This window comes from Hemicordylus capensis, chromosome 1 (assembly GCF_027244095.1).
Source record: "Hemicordylus capensis ecotype Gifberg chromosome 1, rHemCap1.1.pri, whole genome shotgun sequence".
NCBI classification, from domain to species: domain Eukaryota; kingdom Metazoa; phylum Chordata; class Lepidosauria; order Squamata; family Cordylidae; genus Hemicordylus; species Hemicordylus capensis.
In genome coordinates, this window is record NC_069657.1 from 31,015,951 (window position 1) to 31,036,442 (window position 20,492).

The following is a 20,492-nucleotide window of genomic DNA, read 5'->3' on the forward strand; positions in this document are numbered from 1 at the left end:
CCAGGAGTCAACACCGACTCGATGGCACACTTTACCTTTACCCTCTCTTAAGGAAACATTCACCATTTTCATCATCAAATATTCAATCCCCTTCTGGCTATCTTAAGTGCTGGCTTTCTTTCTTTCTTTCTTTCTTTCTTTCTTTCTTTCTTTCTTTCTTTCTTTCTTTCTTTCTTTCTTTCTTTCTTTCTTTATGGTTAAATTTATATACTGCCTTTCATTAAAACAATCCCAAGGCGGTTTACAGCAACATAGGTGTTGACTATGTTCATGGGCTAGATATCATTGCAGGCTTTTCCAGTGGATATTGTTCCCCTTCTAGAAGAAAATATACAGTACTTACTGGTTTACTCTTTGGTTGCAAAGATAAACCCTTTGCTTGAATGTTAGAGTTGCCCACATCAGCTGGCTGAGAGATTATATTGAGAGAAATGGTTTAAAGTACAGATCGACACACACAACCTTTTCTGGTTGTGAACTGTTGGTCTGACTCTGAGCAGGTGGTTGCTAGCAGCAACAACCATCTTTAGCTTGGGACATTGCTCTGATGCTGGAAGCGTTTCCAGTTGAGAGTTGGAATACGTATTCTCTCCAGAACACAGACAGTGTAAATGCCAAGGTCCATATTGTCCAACAGATCTAGCACCTTTAAATCACATTTTAAAAGTCTGTTAAAAAGAATTGACTTGGGCTGACCATTTGAAGGTCAAAAAGTTATATTTAAAATTAGAATCTTGGTTAAATATGAGCTGTGATGTATTACGAGAGGAGTTTCAAAGCAAGGACCATGCGGGAAGAGAACACAAGAATCCCCACAGTTCCTTTGCTTTTGTTGGCAATTTGCCAAATCTAAGCAGTGAAGGGAGGGGTATATTATCTAAATTTATGCAAATATTGTGTCTGGAAGCTTCACATGGGCCCACAACAGCTGCTGCATTCCATAGAGAGAAATAGTAGAAACCTTGAAAATACTCTAGCCGTACCACTTGCCTGTGGCTTTGAAGACAGTAAGTTCACAGGGTGCAATTTGTACTGGAAAGGACTTGATTATGCAGCTCTGACCTTATCATAAGTCTCCATTTCATTTCTCAGGATTTTTCTTACTTAAAGGTAGGAGAATAATTGTGTGTGTGTGTGTGTTTAAATTAGCTCTAGCAGAAGCTCTCTGTGTGTTGTAAAACAGGTATTTTAAGCTTTAAAAACAACTTATTCAAATGTTACTGCATATTGCATTTTCAAAATAGATATTTTTATTTGCATATAGGGGACTTCTTTATCTTTGAATGTTGTTTAAGTTATTTCTGTGATATATTTCATAATACTTAACAGAAATAATGAATAGTTTTGGGGAACATGGGCTGCCTGAAAGTAGTCTAAGATGCATCCCACTTTGTAGATACTGAATTCTTTTCCTTACCCCACTATATAAAACTTCAGAAGTATGCGTAAAAAACCCCAAACTTATTGGTGACAGATTCTGTATTAGGATAGAAAGCTATTCTATTTGTTGTAGTAGCTTCACAATTGCTGTTGTGTGGCCATGCTTACTTGCAAATTGTGTGTGCCTTGGCTGCAGACAGGAATTGCTGGCTGACTGCTGCTACAGGCCTTTTGTCCAGAGGAGAGCACCAACACTATTTGCATGCTAATGTGATGTAAGCTTGCTGTTTTGTACTAGAACTTGGCTAAGTCTTTGGTATGAAGCCTGTCTAGCAGTATGTTAGTTTAGGAACTGAAAGGGCCTGCTGCACAGAAAAGGACAGTATGCAATTCATCCATGCCTATCGGTTTCACTTCTGCTCAGTTTATGTCCAGTTTATGCCTGTGCTTCTGTTTATGCCTTACTTTACTGGTCAGAGTAAGCTGTCAGTGGATGTTTTGGAAATCAGTGGTGTCTATTTTAATGTTACATATTTTTGTCAACTGTAGCGATGGGTTACTAATGCATGATGTATCAGTGTAGGCATAGCAGAAAAATTATTCGTGCATCATGCATTTTTAAATAGGCCTTTTGATTTGCATCTAGGAAATATAGTGAGATTCCTGTATTCAAATATATGTTCTGAATATAATAAAAGGGGGTATTACATTTGTCTGCCTGCAGAAGACTAAAAACTGTTCATCCAGTGAAATTTAAATAGGTGAGAGTTCTTCAAAGAAGTGAGAATGCATTTGTGTGTGTGTGTGTGTGTGTGTGTGTGTGTTGCAAGTGCGATCATTTGGGGAGGGGATTGAGTTTTGCATGAGCATTGTCTCCTGCATTGTTGTATGACACACTGACATACAGCAGAGGAGTTAGAAAAATAGAGTGGAAGTATATCTGCTGCCTCAGTCTTTCGTGCTTAGGACATAAATGTTTGGGCTAAACTATAGTTGCAGCTGCTTATGATCTTGCTCTGGTTACAGCTTTTGCCAGTCAAGCTGTGACCTCCGCACTCCTTGTGGCAATTTTTTTCAAACCCTAGTCTCACTTTAATTTATTTATTTAATAAAAATATGACATTCTTCAGTTCAAGAGCAGCAAATGTATTAAAAAGCAATAAAATGAACACAGTCAAATCCTGTCAAAAGGTAGCAGAAGGTAGTGACTGCACAGTAAAGCAAGCAGAAAAGTAAAACTACTATTAAGCCAGGTCGCTAACTACAAAACAAACTGGAATGCCTGATCTTTTTTTTATTCTTTAAACTTGCCTGATGCTGAAAAGGTATCAAAGCTGGTGCCAGGTGAGTTTCCCTGGAGAAATCATTCCATATATAGGATGCCACAACTGAGATCTGATCACTATCTGCTTTACTTCAGATGGTGGAGGGACACAGGGGGAGCCTCTGACAAATGAGAGGTTGGGCAGAAGCATGGGGTAACATGCTTTATAAAAAAAAGAACTTGTCCTCTAAAGATCATAAGTACTACCTGGGGCAAGAGGCTGGTGCAGACTTATTCGCAACCTGTGACATACAATCGCATCACACTATGCACATATAGAGGGGGTTCTGTCCATGATTCCATGCAACTATAGCCCCTTTTGTCAGAAACATATCTATATCATAATGTCACACATCAGCATTGGATGGGATCACAGATGAGGTGATCAACTGAACAGAACTAGCTGGATCTCTTTGACACTTTCTCCTGTTTTGCTCCCAATAGTGGATAATTGTCACCATATTCCTTAATTGCTTTTTCAGTCCCATGGATAAACTTTGTGCTTTTTGTTAAGCAAAACATGTTTGGACTCGAGTGACCAATAAGATCAGTAATATGCTTTACAGAATTCTATTGCTTTTTTGAGATTTACTAGCCTCATAGGAAGCAAAAATTAAAATGAAAGCATGTTAATGTTTAATTTTCATTGATTTTAGATAATGAAATAAGGAAAGGGTCCTTGGGAGATATTGCCCTTTTTTCATGGGTAGACAAAACAGGTAATAGCTTTGTGATTACAATAGAATAAAATAGCAGTTGAGTTTAAAATTTAATGTAAAATGGATTCATGTTGCTGTCCTACAGCACAGTGGATATTGCATTTATTTAAGACTTCGTTTTCATAGTGAAAGAACAGTGAAGCAGAACCAGCTGTAAATCTAATTGATGTTAGTGAACAATTACTTTAGCAGATAAAACGGAAAACATGCAAATGCGTTCAGGCCCTTAAGCTGGTCTCTCAGACACTCACTGTCTGTATCCTTGGCCAAAAAGGACATATGATGATTAGATTTTGAAGGGCCATGTGCTTTTGCCCCAGAGCTAAATATTAAAATGCAAGAAAGCAGACTACCACATGGCATGACAGGGTTTTATTAGACTTTGTTAAAATGTGTTTGTCTTTATATTGCTTTCTAGGATACCTAGGTCAAAACAAAAATACAGGCTTGGAAACTCTGGAAAAGCTCAATATTGGGATTCAAGGTAGAAAAAAAAATGCTCTGAAGTAATCCTAAGGTGTGTTTCCTGCTTGACTTTTGAACACTAGTTGGTTAGGTCTCATTAAGGGTGTGTGTGTATAAATTTAAAATGATTACTTTTTTCCACCGTAATCGGAGCCCATCCTTCAGTTAGGGTATTTCCTTCTTGCTATCAGAATCGACAGGAAGTTACCACAGCAGAGTTTTCCTGGAGGCTAGTCTGATCACCAGTCCCCAGTTCCTTTTCCTGTCGCTTCAGGATCGGCAGCAGAGAGAGTGCTCCCCTAGACTTTGTCCTTTGTTTCCTTTATTTCGTCTTCTTTTCTTCCACTTTACCTGCTGTTTTTGGTTTTTTCCTACCTAACTCTCCCAGCCATTCAACTCGCTTCGGTACTAAGCCGCTCACAACTTTGAATCTCCCTCCCTCTATCTCCTCCTTGCCTTACTGACCGAGCCAATGGAGCGCGCTCATGCTGCTGACGCCATCATGGCTTCCTTATCGGAGGGGGAGACTATGACTCCAAGCGCCACCCTAGCAACGGGGGCAGATTCCGGAGCTGGGCAGCAGAGCTTTGCTCTAAACGCCACCCTTCCTACGGGGGCTGATGCTGCATCAAGAAAGAAGGCTAAAAAGGCAAAGAAAAGAGAGCGGCGGGCGGCAGAGCAGCTGGGAGCTGCTGGGAACCGCCGCAAGGCTACGAAGTCACCGGTCGCGCGGCTGAGCGAACGCCTGCTTTTGCAGGCAGTCTGCCAGCAGCGACAGCCCCAGCGGATCCCATCCCCAAGGCTGCTAGCCCACCAGGGAGTGATCTGCGGGGGAAGGCGACGGAAGTAGCGATGGGCGCCATGATACCGCCCACGAGTGCGCCTGTGGGGAACCAGGGCAACGGAGCCCCGGAAGGATCCAACAAGGCGGCCACCACAGAAGCCCGACCTGCAGAGGCCCAGGGGCCCAATTCATCGTTACTCGTGAGTAACCCCCCGTTCGGGCAGGGTGGTACCGAACCACCCATTTCTGAGGAGGGGGCCACGTGGCTTAGGGGCTTCATTGCCAGGGGGTTTAAAACACTTCCCCCTGCCCTGGCTATGGAAGAGAGGATGCCCCCACCTCCTATGGGAGGGGGACAGCGTAGAGACTCATCATCTTCCCCAGATTCAGTAATTTACAGGGGGCCTATTCCTGAGGGAGAATGGGGCCGTTTTGTCCCTTGGGCACCCACATCCAGAAAGAGGAGGGAGGCGCTACTGTTCCCCTGCAACCTCTTCCTCAGAATCTGACTGTCCTCCAAAAAGACAGTCAAAAAAGTGCCCACCTATCGCGTATACACCCCCAGTCCCACAGGGACCAGAGGCAAGTTCAACCCCAACCCCGCAGGGCCCGGGGGGTGACCCTGAGGTACTCCCACCCCCTGAAGTTCCTGACGGCCAGGACCACTCCTCTTCTGGGACAGAGGAAGGAGAGATATCCAAGGAGGGGGAGCTGTCCCAACAGACAGCAAGTTCAACCCGCCTGTTCACTCAAGCAGATTTTGAGGTTCTGCTGGCAAAGGCAAGGCGCATCATTAATGTGGTTGCCCCGATTGAAACCCCAGAGGTCAGACAGGAGCTGGACCAGGAGGTCTTCCCTTCTACCTCTAACCCCGCTCCTATAGTCCCTTTCCCACCTGTTCCTGTCCACTCTCAAGGCCTAGTGGAACACACCTTTCTCTCACAGGTCCATGCCCGAGCTTTATAACAAGCTTTACACAGTCCCACAAGAGGTGGCTTCCTTGTTAGCCCCCCCCCCCCCCCGGTGGTTGACGCCCCGATCACACAACTGGTATCGGGGACCATACTTAGTAAAGAAGGAGATGAACAACTAAAGGTTCCTGAGGACAAGAAGTGTGAGTCCCTCTTAAAAAAAGGCTCACAAAACCTCAGCCAATGTAGTTAGAGCAGCAGGGGCAAATTCTTTCTTTGCAAGGGCATCAGTCCTCTGGGCCAAGGAACTGGTCAAGATGGTTCCACCTGAGAATGCCAAATTAAGGCAGGGCATCAACAAAATGGCCAAGGCTGCAGCGTTCATGGCAGATTCCAGTCTGGACTGCATCCAGCAGGCTTCAAGAGCCATGGTATCAGCGGTGGCAGTCCGACGCTGCCTATGGCTGAAGCACTGGAAGGTGGATTCCAAGTCCAAGCTCAACCTGGACGCAACCCCATTCAAAGGGGCGAGGTTGTTTGGAGACTCACTGGAGCCCATACTAATGGACACTAAAGACAAGAAGAAGGTGATGTCTTCTTCCAGGATGGAAGGTCAGAGGCCATTCGGGGGGGAGCACAAACACGAAACGCTCGCCCTCCTTTCAGACAGGCAAGCTACTCGTCAGCCAGTTCCTTTCACGACTATCGTCAGTACAACCAGCAACCAGCCAGCAACTGGTAACAGCGACAGAGGGGAGGGGCTCGCCAACCCTTCAACAAACATGCTGCTCCAGTCGGGGGCAGGCTTCAAATATTCCAGGAATCCTGGGCCACGGCCACCTCCGACCAGTGGGTTCTCCGGACGGTCTCACACGGCCTCACCCTGGAGTTCTCTTCTTCACCCCACCACAGTTTCCGTCTCACGACTGTTCCCAAGAATCCGGAAAAGAGAAAACAGATGTCACAGGCCATACACCACCTCCTCAAGATCAGAGCAATAGAACAAGTTCCGAGGACAGACTCTGGACGCGGCGTATTTTCACTGCTGTTTTTGGTTCCCAAGAAAGACGGATCATGGAGAGCAGTCCTGAACCTAAGACCTCTGAACCACTACATAAGAAAGCGCACATTCAGGATGGAGTCCCTCAGAACGATCAAATAAGTGGTAAGAAACCGGGAATTCTTGGCATCAGTGGACCTGTCAGAAGCCTACCTCCACATTCCAATTCACCCACAACACCGGCGCTTCCTCAGATTCACCTTCGACAACCAGGAATACCAATACAGGGTGATGCCTTTTGGCCTGTCCTCAGCACCCAGAGTATTCACAAAGATCATGGTGGCTCTGATTGCACACATCAGGGCCAGGGGAGTGCATATCCACCTGTATCTGGACGATCTTCTTATACGCTTGCACTCACTACCGAGGGCCAAGAAGGATGTCCAGAGGACGCTGGAGCTGCTCGCCTCACACAGTTTTGTGGTAAACATGCAAAAGAGTCACTTGTTACCCACACAGAGACTCCAGCATCTGGGAGCAGTTTTTGACACGACCAGGGGTATCATTTATTTAGCCCCAGAAAGGAGGGAGAAGATCCTCCAGCTCGTATCTGCAGTGCTGGAAGCGCATTCCTGCCAAATCATGACACTGGCAGCACTGCTGGGTTCCATGACAGCCTGCATAGAATGCACCCCGTGGGCCAGGTGGTACTCCCGCAGTCTACAGTGGTTCCTGCTCCCTCACCAGGACAGCATCACGACATGCTCTCAAATTTGTATCCGGATCCCACTCACAGTTCGGGTGTCATTGAATTGGTGGAGATCCAGGGCTCTAGCCAGAGGCTGTCCATTCAACATTTCAAACAGAATAACGATAACAGATGCAAGTCTGGAAGGGTGGGGAGCACACCTCAGACACCTCTTTGTACAGGGAAGGTGGCACCCACAGGAAACCAAAAGACCGATCAACCTGCTGGAACTCAGAGCAGTACGACTGGTGCTGGTTCACTTTCGACAGTATATCAAGCACCGGCTCGTGCACATTCGCACAGACAACACCACGGCGAAGTCTCATATCAACAACCAGGGCGGAACGAGATCCAGGCAACTGATGCAGGAATCAGCCAGACTCTTCACATGGGCAGAGAGAAACCTCCTGTCCATAACAGCCGAACACCTCAGTGGCACCTCAAACCACAGGGCGGACTGGCTCAGCAGGAGACAGGTAGATGTGGCGGAATGGTCCTTGAACCAGGAGATCTTCGAGAGAATGACCAGCACCTTAGGCCGACCAGAAGTGGATCTGTTCACCACCAGTGAGAACAGGAAGGTGCCATGCTTCATGACGTGCTTCCATCACCCACAGGCAGAGGAGACAGACGCCCTGTCCACCAGCTGGCTGGAGGGTCTACTCTACGCATTTCCTCCCACGGTGATAATCGCCAGAGTGATCCGGAAGACACGGCAGGAGGAGGCCAACATCATCCTAATTGCCCCCTGGTGGCCACGCTGACCGTGGTTCGCCGACCTACTCATAATGTCTGTACGGCCCCCCTGGCCTCTCCCAAGGAGACCAGACCTACTATCCCAGGGCCCTGTCCGCCATCCTGATCCAGAATGGCTCCAACTCTACGCCTGGACATTGAGCGGGAAGCGCTAGCGACCCTGGGGTATGACCACAAGGTTCAGACGATGATCCTGGCTTCCAGGAGGGCGTCCACCAACAGAATTTACCAGACCACCTGGGGGATCTTCTCGCTATGGTGCAGAAAAAAGAAAATCTCACCCACTACAGCAAAGGTTCAGGACGTACTCCTATTCTTACAAGACGGACTTGACCAGGGACTGTGGGCCAGTACACTACGAAGGCAGACCTCAGCCTTGTCCTCCATACTCGAGCAAAATTCGAAAGGCTCGATTCTTCTCCACCCCCACATTAGGCGCTTCCTGAGAGGGGCTTCAAACTTGGCCCCACCTCCTTTGTCAAGATTCCCCTCGTGGGACCTGAACAAGCTCCTTAACGCACTTACTAGATCACCATTCGAACCCCTAAAGGAGCCCTCCCTCAGAGTACTCACAGGCAAAGTGCTATTCCTGGTGGCTATCACTTCTGCGCTGAGGGTGTCCAAACTTAGCGCCCTTTCGGTACGTAAGGAACTGTGCGTCTTTCAGGAGGAGGCAGTGATCTTGTACCTAGATCCTACCTTCCTACCCAAGGTAAACTCGATTTTCCTCAGGTCACAACCGGTAATACTCCCTTCCTTCTGTCCAAAGCCATCGCACCCAAAGGAGAGATCCTGGCATTCCCTGGACGTCAGGCGGGCTCTACGCACATACATCAGGAGGACAAGGACTTTCTGCAAGACAGAGTCCCTCTTTGTATCTTACAATCCCTCAACCATGGGAAATAAGGTGTCAAAGGCCACCTTTGCGAGATGGATACGAGACACCATCATACTGGCCTATAATACTCTAGAGATTCCGGTACCAAGGGGCATTACAGCACACTCCATGAGGAGTGCAGCCACCTCAGCAGCGTTCTCAGCCCGGGCATCGCTTCAGACTATCTGCCAGGCAGCAACGTGGGCTTCCGTCACTCCGTTCATAAAACACTACAAAATCTCAGCCTTCCGTGAGGAACAGGTGGCTTTCGGCTGAACTGTCCTCCAACAGGTTGTCTAGCACATTTTAGAGGCTTCCGCGACCCACCCAGACAGTGCTTACTGTTCAGTGGGCTTGGGTATGTCCCTAACTGAAGGATGGGCTCCAATTACGGTGGAAACAGGAACATTGGGTCTTACCTGTGAAGGGTCCTTTTTCACTGTAATCGGAGCCCATCCATCCCGTCCCGCGGAAGCCAATTGCATTACAATAATTTTAGTAAGAGTATCCATAATGGTAGGAAAGAATTCAATAATAATTGGTTCAACAATTAAAATTGGGTCAACACTGAATCACAGATTATAGGACTAGTCCATGCACATTGGAGCATAGATATTGAGTACTGTATGGGTACGTGAGCGTTATAAGATGCTTTACTGTCACGGATGTTTATAGATATGAGCAGATACTAGTCATTATGAGAGGTCTGAGTGGGACAAGGACCTAACGATGACATCACGCGGATGGGCTTATCTGTTGGCAGTGGGTGAGCTTAACCTATTTCCAACCTTAAAAACATATCCGTATTCCTAACCTCAAAATAGAGCTCTCTTTCTCAGTAGTTTTTCACAGCATCCTTCAGCACGACAGTCAAAACTGTGGATTGGTGATCAGACTAGCCTCCAGGAAAACTCTGCTGCGGTAACTTCCTGTTGATTCTGATAGCAAGAAGGAAATACCCTAACTGAAGGATGGGCTCTGATTACGGTGAGAAAGGACCCTTCACAGGTAAGACCCAATGTTCCTTTTTCTTGATTGCTTAATTAGTAGGAGAGGATAATCCACTGGATATATACAATCTAGAACCTGGGTCACAGAAAGTAGCCAGTCTAATTTTGGCTGCTATGTTTATGTCTTCTATATCCATATTTCTTTATATTAAGTGTGTTTTAACATTTGATTTTAATTTATGGATGTTTCATTTTACTGTGAATCACCTTGAGACTTCTACCATATGCACTATAAAAATATATTGAGAGTGTGAAACGCTTAGCGTTTGAGGCAGACTGCATGTCTTCTTGCCCTTTGTCCATCCTGACTGCTTAAGGCAGCTGGAGAGGAACTGGCTGACTTCATGGTGAAAGTTGTGAATGCCCTTTAGTAGCTGGTACCTTAACTCTTATGAAAGAGGCATTTACAATCTCCACCAGCCAACTGACCAGTCTCTCTCTGACCATCAAGTGAATAGTCAGCTATTGTAAGACCCTTGTTGGAAACCCTTCTTTTAGATTATCCTGTCCTGGGTAACTATAGACTAGTCTCAGATTTGCCATTTGGGTAAGGTAATTGAGTAGGTAGTGGGATCAAATTCTGGGTGTTAGTGGATCAAACTGATCCTTTTTAATTTGGGTCCTGCCTTTAGTTTGCTCGTCCTATGTGACAACCCTGCAAAGACTGCTATCAGATCTGAAGGACTGTTGCATAGGTAGTGGGATCAAATTCTGGGTGTTAGTGGATCAAACTGATCCTTTTTAATTTGGGTCCTGCCTTTAGTTTGCTCGTCCTATGTGACAACCCTGCAAAGACTGCTATCAGATCTGAAGGACTGTTGCATAGGAGGAGCAGACTTGTTTTCTGTTGCTTTTGATGGTGGGGCCAGAATGATTGGGTTCAAATCACAAGGAAGCAGATTTAGACTGGACAGCAGGAAACAAGTCCAAACCGTAAGAGCTGTCCAACAATGGAGCATTCTGTCCATGCAGAATGGTGGACTCTCCATCTCTGGAGGTTTTTTTTAACAGAGATAGCCATCTGTAGGGGGAGGGGGGAGTACCTGGAAACCCCCTTTGCCAATGGAGCAGTTTATGGTAGAAGAAGTGGCAAACTAAACAGGAAGGAACACTTGAAAGTAGTATTCCTTCCTGTTTATTCTATTGATGATTCCAACCAGCCCCAGTCTACAAAAATCTGTCATGACTGCAGGTTACTGTATAAAAGGGACTCCATTTGGGAATATTCTGAGAAAAGTACTTCACCGAGTTTAAAAAGGACATGGCAAATGTGAACAGTGCAACAAAGAGATGAAAGGCCTGACTCTCAGAATGCAGCAACATTAAATCAATATGTGTTTCTGGTAATAGCAACCAGTATGCACTTTTATTTAGTAGGTATCTTAATAAATGGTAAATGTGAGAACAATGTTTTAAATAGACCTATTTTTTCATAGTTATTTTAAATCACTGATCTAAATGTAGGGTTAAATCAATCAACTCTGCATATAACATCTTTATTCAAGTATCAATTACAGGACTGTTGTAAAATGATTCTTTTAATAAGAAATGGGACATAAATTTTGGCTGTGTTATTGTCGTCAAATCTTCTTCTTAATATGTTTAACAGTATTTTATCTCCCTCTTTATTCTTCTTTCTTCTGTTTCATTGATTGAACAGGAGCTTGGCAATGATGTGATTAACCTACAAGCTGATATAATGGTGTCAAAATGCAGTTCAGAGAGCTTATACACAGAGGTCACAGAAATTAATACAGTAAGTTTGTTACCTAATGTGACTAGAGGTTCACATTTGTATGCATGCTGAACTTATCACTGGCATTTCTAAAATGTCATTCCTTAGGAAGAAAGCTTTGGATCAAATTTTTGAGTCAAATGTTTTGTTTTGACTTAGATATGTATGTATAAAAATAGTATATATTTAATTTTTTTTAAAAAAGTTATCTTTTGAGATTGTTTTTGCTTGTTGTTTCAGTTTTAACTCTTTTATATTGTTACATTCATTATGTTTTAACTTTGTACTCCACCTAGAGATGTCTGTATCAGGCAATATAAAAACATGATAGATAGATATCAATTTTTAAATCTACATCCACCAAATTTAAAATTTTACCCAGAAGGATTTGGTATTGCTTTGGTTTTTCATAAATCCAGTCTATATTGTGTTAAGAGTATTTTAATTTTAACTCTTCCTATGTCATGCCTTGCACATACTGTATTAAAATTGTGTTTTAATAGTTGTGATTTTAATATATATAGTTTCAAAATTGATACCTGTAAAATCAAGGGACAAATTAAACAAGAATCATAATAGCGTATTTTAAATATGTTTTTTTAAGAAGTCAACTGGTACAGAAAATGTTGAACAAAAATACATTTCTAACATTTATGTAGAGTATCTGGTAAAATATTTTCTTGTCTCTACCACATTCTCTGTTGAAATTGCCAAATATCTTATACTTTAAAAGCATATAGCAGGCCTGCACAACATAAGGCCTGAGGGCCAGATCTGGCCCCTGGGTACTTCTTTACTGCCCCCCTATGTAGGAATATCCTGCAGCAACATGGCAGCTGGAAACTGCCTTACAATGCCATCCTATGTCTATTTACTTGGAAATACATCCCACAGTGTACCCAGTGAGGCTTCATTCCAAGTAAGTATGCCTAGGATTGCAGTCTGAAACCATCGGCAATTTAGGGAGAGGAGAGCACTTGCAGTTGTTTGGGGCTGGTATGCAGATTCCCCAGTGACTAAAGCTTATTTTCTGGCCAATATCCTTGGTTAAAAACTGTGGGTCCCTTGACCCACAGGCTGGAGGGAGGGATGATCCACAAGTAACTAATAACAGCTTCATTAATATTGTTAATAATTGATGTTAATGTAATGATTGATATGCTGAAAATTGACCTTGGCTCCCACACACCAAGTCAAGATTGGTTCCGGCCCACTGGGGCATTTGGGTTGTGCACCACTGGCATACAGCTTTGTTCTTTGAGAGTAAATTCAATTGAAATATTGAGGATTTGCTCTGAAGTAAGTATAGATTCACACGTGATACTTTCCTTACTTTCTCTACATGAAGATCATCTCCATGTATCATATGTGAAATGGTCTTAATTTGTTGGGGAAGGAACTTTGGAATGAAACCATGAACCTCTTGAGGTAGATGGATTCTTTATATGGCACCAAGTTATTTGGGGCTTTCTACATGCAAAGCAGATGCTCTGAGTGAGGGCCCACCCTACTTCAGGGTACCTTTGCTGCCTCTACTCAGTTCTAGTTAGGCAAGATCTGAGACAACTTCTCACTTTTCCTCTCATTTGTGTAGTAGTGTGTGGGTGTCTCTTCAGGTGATGTGGGAGAGGAAATAAAGCATACTTGTTAAAATTAAATAACAGGATTATATTGCTTAACAAAATTTACTTAAGTTGGTTGTTTACACATTCTAGAGGTACATAAGCATAGTAGTTTCAAAAGTGTTGACATAACCTACAGAGATGTTTTCTCCACTCTGGAGTTCAGGTGCCTTGCTTGGTTAGTGTTTCTGCTCAGCCTTTCTTTCCTGAAGGCTTTTGGATCTTCCCTTGAACAGACCCTGGCTATTTAGTGGAGAATAGATTCACCCTTGCCTCCACCTGAGCCCGACTTCTCTCTTCACCAGATAAATCCCCTGTGTGCGAACCCTTCTTTCTCCAAGCCTCTGGCTTGCCTTCTCCCCTCTTCACCATCTATCATACAACCACTCAACTGATTTCTAACTGTCACCTCTCTCTGACTGCTCCCTTTCAATTCCAAACAGGGTTTCCTTATCCGTCCTGCAGGGGTTTCATTTCTGCTGCTACTTCTGCCAATCAACCTCCTGCACAGACTTATACATTGCTACAAACATAAATTCCAAAACGCATATAATGCCACAATAAATAGATTTAACAAGCAATACTAAAAAGAATAAAAACTGTCTCACACTGTCACTGAGCTATGACCCCATCTTCTGTCTAGGTAGGATGCCACTATCCTTAGAGGCTTGCTGCCATGTTTGGGGAGTCCCTGTCATCCAACTTGCAGGACCCAAGAGAGTCATTGCAGCTTTAGAGGCCTGCTGCGTGTGCCCTCCATCAAAGGGCAGTTGGCTCACCTGCAAGTCTGAGCCCTTCCCCACCTCTTATAGTTGGAGTGGGTTCCAGGAAGCAGAAGTGCGTAACACATGCCAGTCCTCTCTCCCTCCCTAGATAGTCAGTAGACTGCTCACACAAGGCCAAGTGTGGCTCTAAACCAACATTTCTACATGAATTCAGCTGAGCTTTATTGGTCACTGAAAATGAAAAGAGTCTTGGACTTAACATTGTGAAAAATGTGCAACTTCACTCAGTCAATCTGTAGGATGTGAATTTGATCCTGTACCCCTGTTGCTCTGGTGTGGAAGTTGCTGCAACACTTCTCTTTTGCACTGCCAGATAACCTAAGAAGCCCAGCCACATGGGGAGAACCCCCACTCCAGCTGCTCCTCACACCAGCCTCAACCCTCTGGAAAGTGAGCACTAATATGGAGAGGTTAAAGCCTGAGTGTAAAATTCATGAGTTTTAATTTTTGTTCTGTAGATATGCATGCCAAACTTGGTGGTGGTTTATAGTTTTAATGCTCTTATTCCTCTCTCATGGTAAGCTGTGCGGGAATGAAAATGCAATGAAACAAACACTGGATGAATGAATGAAAAGCCCTGCTTTGCAGTCCCTCAGCATGGCAGGACTACAACTCATGACCCCGGCTTCCTCACCAATGGGTCCTTTTTTTGGACTACCATGGCAACAAGAAGCAATTCATGATAACATTTACACACCAAGAAAATATCAGGTACTGATGGCAATACAAATATTTGTTGTCCAGGAAGCAAAATGAAGATCTTATCTGCTTCCTGGAGACTGGCTCTCAGGCTGGTTTCCATGTTTTGCATGCGTTTCTGTAAAATTCACTACTTTTTTCATTGTAGTTTTAGGTAGTTCTTTCTCTTCTGCTAAGCCTAGGAGCAGGGAAGTGGCTTAGACAAATGCAATCCCTCTTAATTATGCACATCCTAGAAAATTGGAGGTGGTGATATGAAAGCACCGACTAAGATATCATGTAACATACCACAGGGGCCTCTGACTGCAGCACTCATTCTCCCTTGAAGTAGGAGGTCACGGCTCACAATGGGTTAATCTTCCGCTCCTTGCTCCAGATAGACAGGAAGTCTCAGATGTTTCAGATAGGTGATGAGCCGTCCCCTTCTCCCAGCATGCCCAGGTGTACTTCCCCAGTTCCTTCCTGTCTTCGCTCCTGAATAGACACACCTGGGCAGGCTCCTGCCTGGTCATCCTTCCACTAAACCCTTTCGGTGAGCTTTTTTCCCTTTTGAATGGATCTTTCTCAGGCAGGGGATACCCTACTGGGTTCCCTCTCAGAGAGTACCCGGGTGGGGTGTGTGTGTGCAGAGGGCGGTCAAGAAAAAAGCCCATACCACAGGGGTCTCTGACTGCAGCACTCATTCTCTGCATGACATAGCTGCTTTGGCGTGCAAAGATGCCAAAACACACTTACTTGTGCAGTTTGGATGTTCGGCTTTTAAAAGTTTAAAGGTTACTGTACCACCTTTTTACAGGAACATAAATTGTACTAGTCCCATTGTGGCATTCTGGCATCCATGTATTTAATCTGTACATGATAAACATGGTATTAAAAGCATCAGGATTTTAAATGAGGTGTAGATAATGTCTTTGGAAAACCAGAAGGCTTCTTGTTTGTGGGCCACACAGTCATAAGTTTAATTTTATCCAATCCAGAGGGTTGGGATACAATGAAGACTATAGGCTGTTGAGAGATTGATTTTTGCTGGTTGGAGCCACAGAACTGCACAGAACTCTGTGCATCTGGTGGGGCTTTCAGGGAACCTTCCAGAATAGTGGCTGACAACCAGACTAATGAAGTGTGAATTCTGTGTTCTGGACTTAAGCAGCGTGGGCACTTCTGCACCAGGGGATGTGGTGTGTTCACCCATCGGTACCACCTGAAAATAAGTCACTGAGGGCTGTGCCCAGCGCCTCACCTTCTTTACTCTGAAATGCTGCATGCATGCTTCATTAGTATTGGATGTCTGGTGTGTGATGCAAGTCAGGGCTGCTGCATTGGGAATTCCAGCAGCCTCCTGGGAACGAATTAATGCAATGGGAATCAATCGGCAAATCCAATCCCCTGTGTTTAAGATGCTAGAAATGGCAGCTTGCATAACTCATTGGGCTGATTCAGACAACCCAACAAACCAGGGCTTCATGAAGTTGCATGCTCTTCCTATCGTTGCCTCCTGAATTCTGGTGCAGAGTCTTAGTGGATTGTATTTATTGTATTTGTTCAATTTATATACTGCCTTTCATAAAACCTATCCCATGGTGGTTAACGAAAGGCAATACAATAAAATTTGATTAAAATCACATTAAAATATTAAAATGAATTAAGACCAGAAAACCGCCAAAAAGCAACAGTCATAAATGGATATGCTGGTTTGTTAAACTACTGTTTGGAAGCTCATCTGAACCTAGTACTGCTGTGTTAACTGATTTCACATTCAGGATGTTAAACCAAGATTCAGCTCTGACTTCACTTCCAGCAGCCTCCTGGAATTCCCAATTTATTTGTAGTTCAGACGAGCTGCAAAGCTGTTGTTTAACAAACCGCAGTTCAGCAGATGTGCAAGCAAGAGGAGGGAGCATGTGAACTCGGGGGACTCTAAGCTGCATTCCCAGTGCAACAACCATGGTTTACTGGGTCATGTGAAGCAGCCCATCAACTTTTCTGAGTGAGATGTTGAAGTCGCCTCTTTGTATTGTGGTCAGTTTTTTGTGTCATTGATTCATTTGAAGTCTCTCTCTCTCTCTAGTTTCTGGGGATTTTAAAACAAATATTACTCAATTTAAAAATGCATTATTTGCCAACACAGGTTGAACTGCTGGAAGCAGCTCTGGATCATAATACAATAGTCTGTTTAAACACTGGCTCAGGGAAGACTTTTATTGCAGTACTACTCATTAAAGAACTGTCCTATCAGATCAGGGGAGACTTCAACAAAAATGGAAAAAGAACAGTATTCTTGGTCAACTCGGGTAAGATTTTTTTGTGTGATTATATTTATACTTCTTAAAGCAGTTTACATAGAAATAATAATATAATGGGCATAATTGACAGGGATTAGAAAAATATTCTAATTGTACCATAAAATTGATGTGAAATTTACTTAAGTGAGCACTCTTCTTGTGATTCCCCCCCCCACCCCCCAATATGCATTCATGTCTGTCAATGTGAGATTGAACCTATGTATAGGACTGAATGTTTTACTTACGGATTTGGGAAAAATGGCTTTTTGGTTGCTGAAACTTTTATCTGTTATTGTGCTTGGTCTTTTAATTTGTGATGTGTTTTATTTTCATATTATGTTGGCCATTTTGAATAGCTCAGGGTTTGGATCAGAAGTGTGGGATATAAAATGGTCTTATAAATACATAAAACAGATTGTTCTCCAAGGCCTTTTGGAGTTATGCATGTGGGTTCTGTTGCTGCACAAAATATTGTTCACAGCTTTCTAGAACTAAAGCCTGTGCATTTTTGGCATAAAGGGTCTGTCCTCTGAATGTATTGTCCATGCTTGCTTGATTCTCTTAGTCATCTCCGAATCAGAGATGAGTTTCTCTTTTTCTTTCAAGTGAGCTAGTTCTCATTTAAACATTTTAATCAATTTGTTTAAAGCATCAGGCCTTGATACATCTAGTCTGTATAACAGTTTAGTTATGATTTTATATTTAATAATAATAATAATAAAATATTATAATTATTAATAATTATAATATTTCATTTGTATGTGTGCTTGAGAGCACATTCAAAAAGTAATTTGGCTTCTTGTTTTTTTCCTCTGTAAAGCAAATCAAGTCACACAGCAAGTATCAACTGTTAAGACTCATTCGGATCTCAAAGTGGGGGAGTATTCAAGTTTAGAAGTAACTGAAGCATGGACAAAAGAGAGGTGGAACCAAGAATTTGCTAAATACCAGGTAGGTGCACTAATGCATCATAATGCTCTATGAAATATAAACCAGTGCCAAAGTTTAAGGCTTTCGAATTGGCAGCATACTTTGCAAAATGGATAATAGTGTGAGAGGCATGCAAGAAGATCCGAGTGTGGAATGGAGTCTCTTGTTCTGTTTTGCACAACTGCTGTCTTGTGCCACATCAGGTGCTGCTCCTGACCTTCCCCCTCTTTTTCCTGTTCTTTGAATGAAAAGCAACTGCTGTCTGATCGTAGCCCTTCCCGTGTTTGGCAAGTTATTGATCCCAAGAAGGAATCTGTCTTTCTCACCAAATTAAACCAAATTAAAGAATACATTTTTCCCCTCAGTTTGAAACTTTGATAGTGACTCTGTTGTTTTGCTTTATTTGCCATTGCTGTCAGTAATGGCTAATAGCTTTTTCTTCTATGTCTTTCTTGGAACAGCTGCAATATATTTACTTTGAGAAGTGTATGAGATAGTTGCTCATTGGCTGTTAAACTGAAGAAAATATAAGCGGTGTAATGGTGCACTGAAATTTCTAATTTTAAATCTTTATATTTCACATTTCCCCTTCACTTAGAGGTGTTCAATATAACGAGTAATTTTGAAGATTTCTCATGAAGATAATCACTTTGTTTTTCAAATAAAATAATAAAATAAACCTTTATTTTATTCTTTGCTACAGCAAATAACATACTGCTGAATTAAGCTGTGAGAAGGCAATTTTGCTAGAAATGCTTCTTGCAGTGTCTATTTTTTTTTTATTTCAAACAAGTTTAAGAACATAAGAACAGCCCTGCTGGATCAGGCCCAAGGCCCATCTAGTCCAGCATCCTGTTTCTCACAGTGGCCCACCAGATGCTGCTGGAAGCCACAGGCAGGAGTTGAGGAGTTTGCTGCATTTAAAAAAATAAAATACTGAAGCTTTCATCTTGTGATTTAAACAATTCCTCAGAATAGTTCTACTTTAGAAGAGCTCTGTTTGTACTCATTTGATTGTTCAGTCTCTGGGAATATAAACTGGATATATTGATTTGATTCCAGTTTAACTGTTACAGTGAAGTTGAAGATTTTCTGTTAAATTTCCCCAGTCTCCCTCACAGAACTACAGTTCCTTGGGAAGAAGACATACATTTAAACTAGTCTAAATCCATAGTACAATTACACCTGTCATGTTAGTGCTGAGAATGTACATAGGAAGCTGCCATATACTGAGTCAGACCATTGGTCTGTCTAGCTCAGTATTGTCTTCACAGACTGACAGCGGTTGCTGGCAGGAATAACTCTCAGCCCTATTTTGGAGAAGCCAGGGAGGGAACTTGGAACCTTCTGCTCTTCCCAGAGTGGCTCCATCCCCTAAGGGGAGTATCTTACAGTGCTCACACTTCTAGTCTCCCATTCATATGCAACCAGGGTGGACCCTGCTTAGCAAAGGAGACAAGTCATTCTTGTTAGCACAAGACCAGCAGTTACATTTTTAAGTTAACTCAGTACTGTGATATCTATTAGAATAAGTTAGACAGCACTGGTTTGCACTGATAAGATATTTTGCCATGCTTAGAGTTTATATCTTTATATATATCACTTGGAAGATAAGGCACTATGCACACACAACCAGAATGTTTTGATATTCTAGAAGGAGATGCAGTCCTGACCCCTCTGAAGGAAGCTGTATTGACTCTTCCTAAAGAAACTGTCTCTTCTCTGATTAAAACTATTGTCCTGCCTTGATTATTGTACTTCCTTCTGAGCAAGGTTCTTGAGCATCTAGTAGCCAGTCAGCTCTAGGTTTTCTTGAATTATTTAGATCCATTTTAGTCTAGTTTCTGGCCCAGATAGAGGACTGAAACTCTGTTGCCCTGAGTGCATGATGTTAGCTGGGAGACAAACTACATTTTCTTCCAGAGAGGCATTAATCACTTCTTTGATCTGCACTCTTGACCGTGTCCTGGCAGATTTAATAAACCATGATGGGGCATGGATCCAGAACATATGTGGTTAGCCTTGTCACTGCAAGGATCCTTATCCACATCTTCAGGTTACACATTTTGAAATATAGCCATAAGAAAATTGCACATCTGCTCAGTGCCGTCCAGGCAGGGCTTTTCTTGGTAGTTAAAGGCTGCTTACAAATTTGGCTGGAGTGAAGGTGGTTTGGAACCCCCAGAGTTCTCCTGTGACTAGTTTGCAAAGCATTTTGCAGATAAAATCATTTGCATCTGCTCCAACTTCTATGCCACAGTTAAAATAGAATCCATTCCTGTAGTCACTGAATCTCTTATCTTTTCTTCTGAATCGAAGGCAACCTAAGGAAGAGTTGCAATGCTTGAAATTTTGGCAATAAACTATTTGATATTCCTTTTGTGGTATCCTCAACTTCTTGTTTCTGTATTTGGTATCTGTCTGCCTTCTCCAGCTTATATATGTTGTGACTTTGTTGGTTAACT

The 20,492-nt window shown here is 43.2% G+C and overlaps 1 protein-coding gene across 5 annotated transcripts in view; it reads left to right on the forward strand.

Moving 5' to 3' along the window:
* The window catches only part of DICER1 (dicer 1, ribonuclease III), a 77,761-nt gene that overhangs the window by 9,701 nt on the left and 47,568 nt on the right, over nt 1–20,492 (forward strand). Inside the window, exons 2-7 of one of the 5 annotated variants that reach the window (XM_053263765.1) lie at nt 3,361–3,423; nt 3,842–3,940; nt 11,635–11,730; nt 14,639–14,827; nt 16,944–17,106; nt 17,918–18,048. In XM_053263765.1, coding sequence (XP_053119740.1) covers nt 14,684–14,827; nt 16,944–17,106; nt 17,918–18,048 — 438 coding nt within the window. In that variant the 5' untranslated portion in view covers nt 3,361–3,423; nt 3,842–3,940; nt 11,635–11,730; nt 14,639–14,683. The remainder of the gene's footprint in view (nt 1–3,360; nt 3,424–3,841; nt 3,941–11,634; nt 11,731–14,638; nt 14,828–16,943; nt 17,107–17,917; nt 18,049–20,492) is intronic. The other 4 variants (XM_053263789.1, XM_053263756.1, XM_053263771.1 and 1 more) reach the window with 4 other exon arrangements.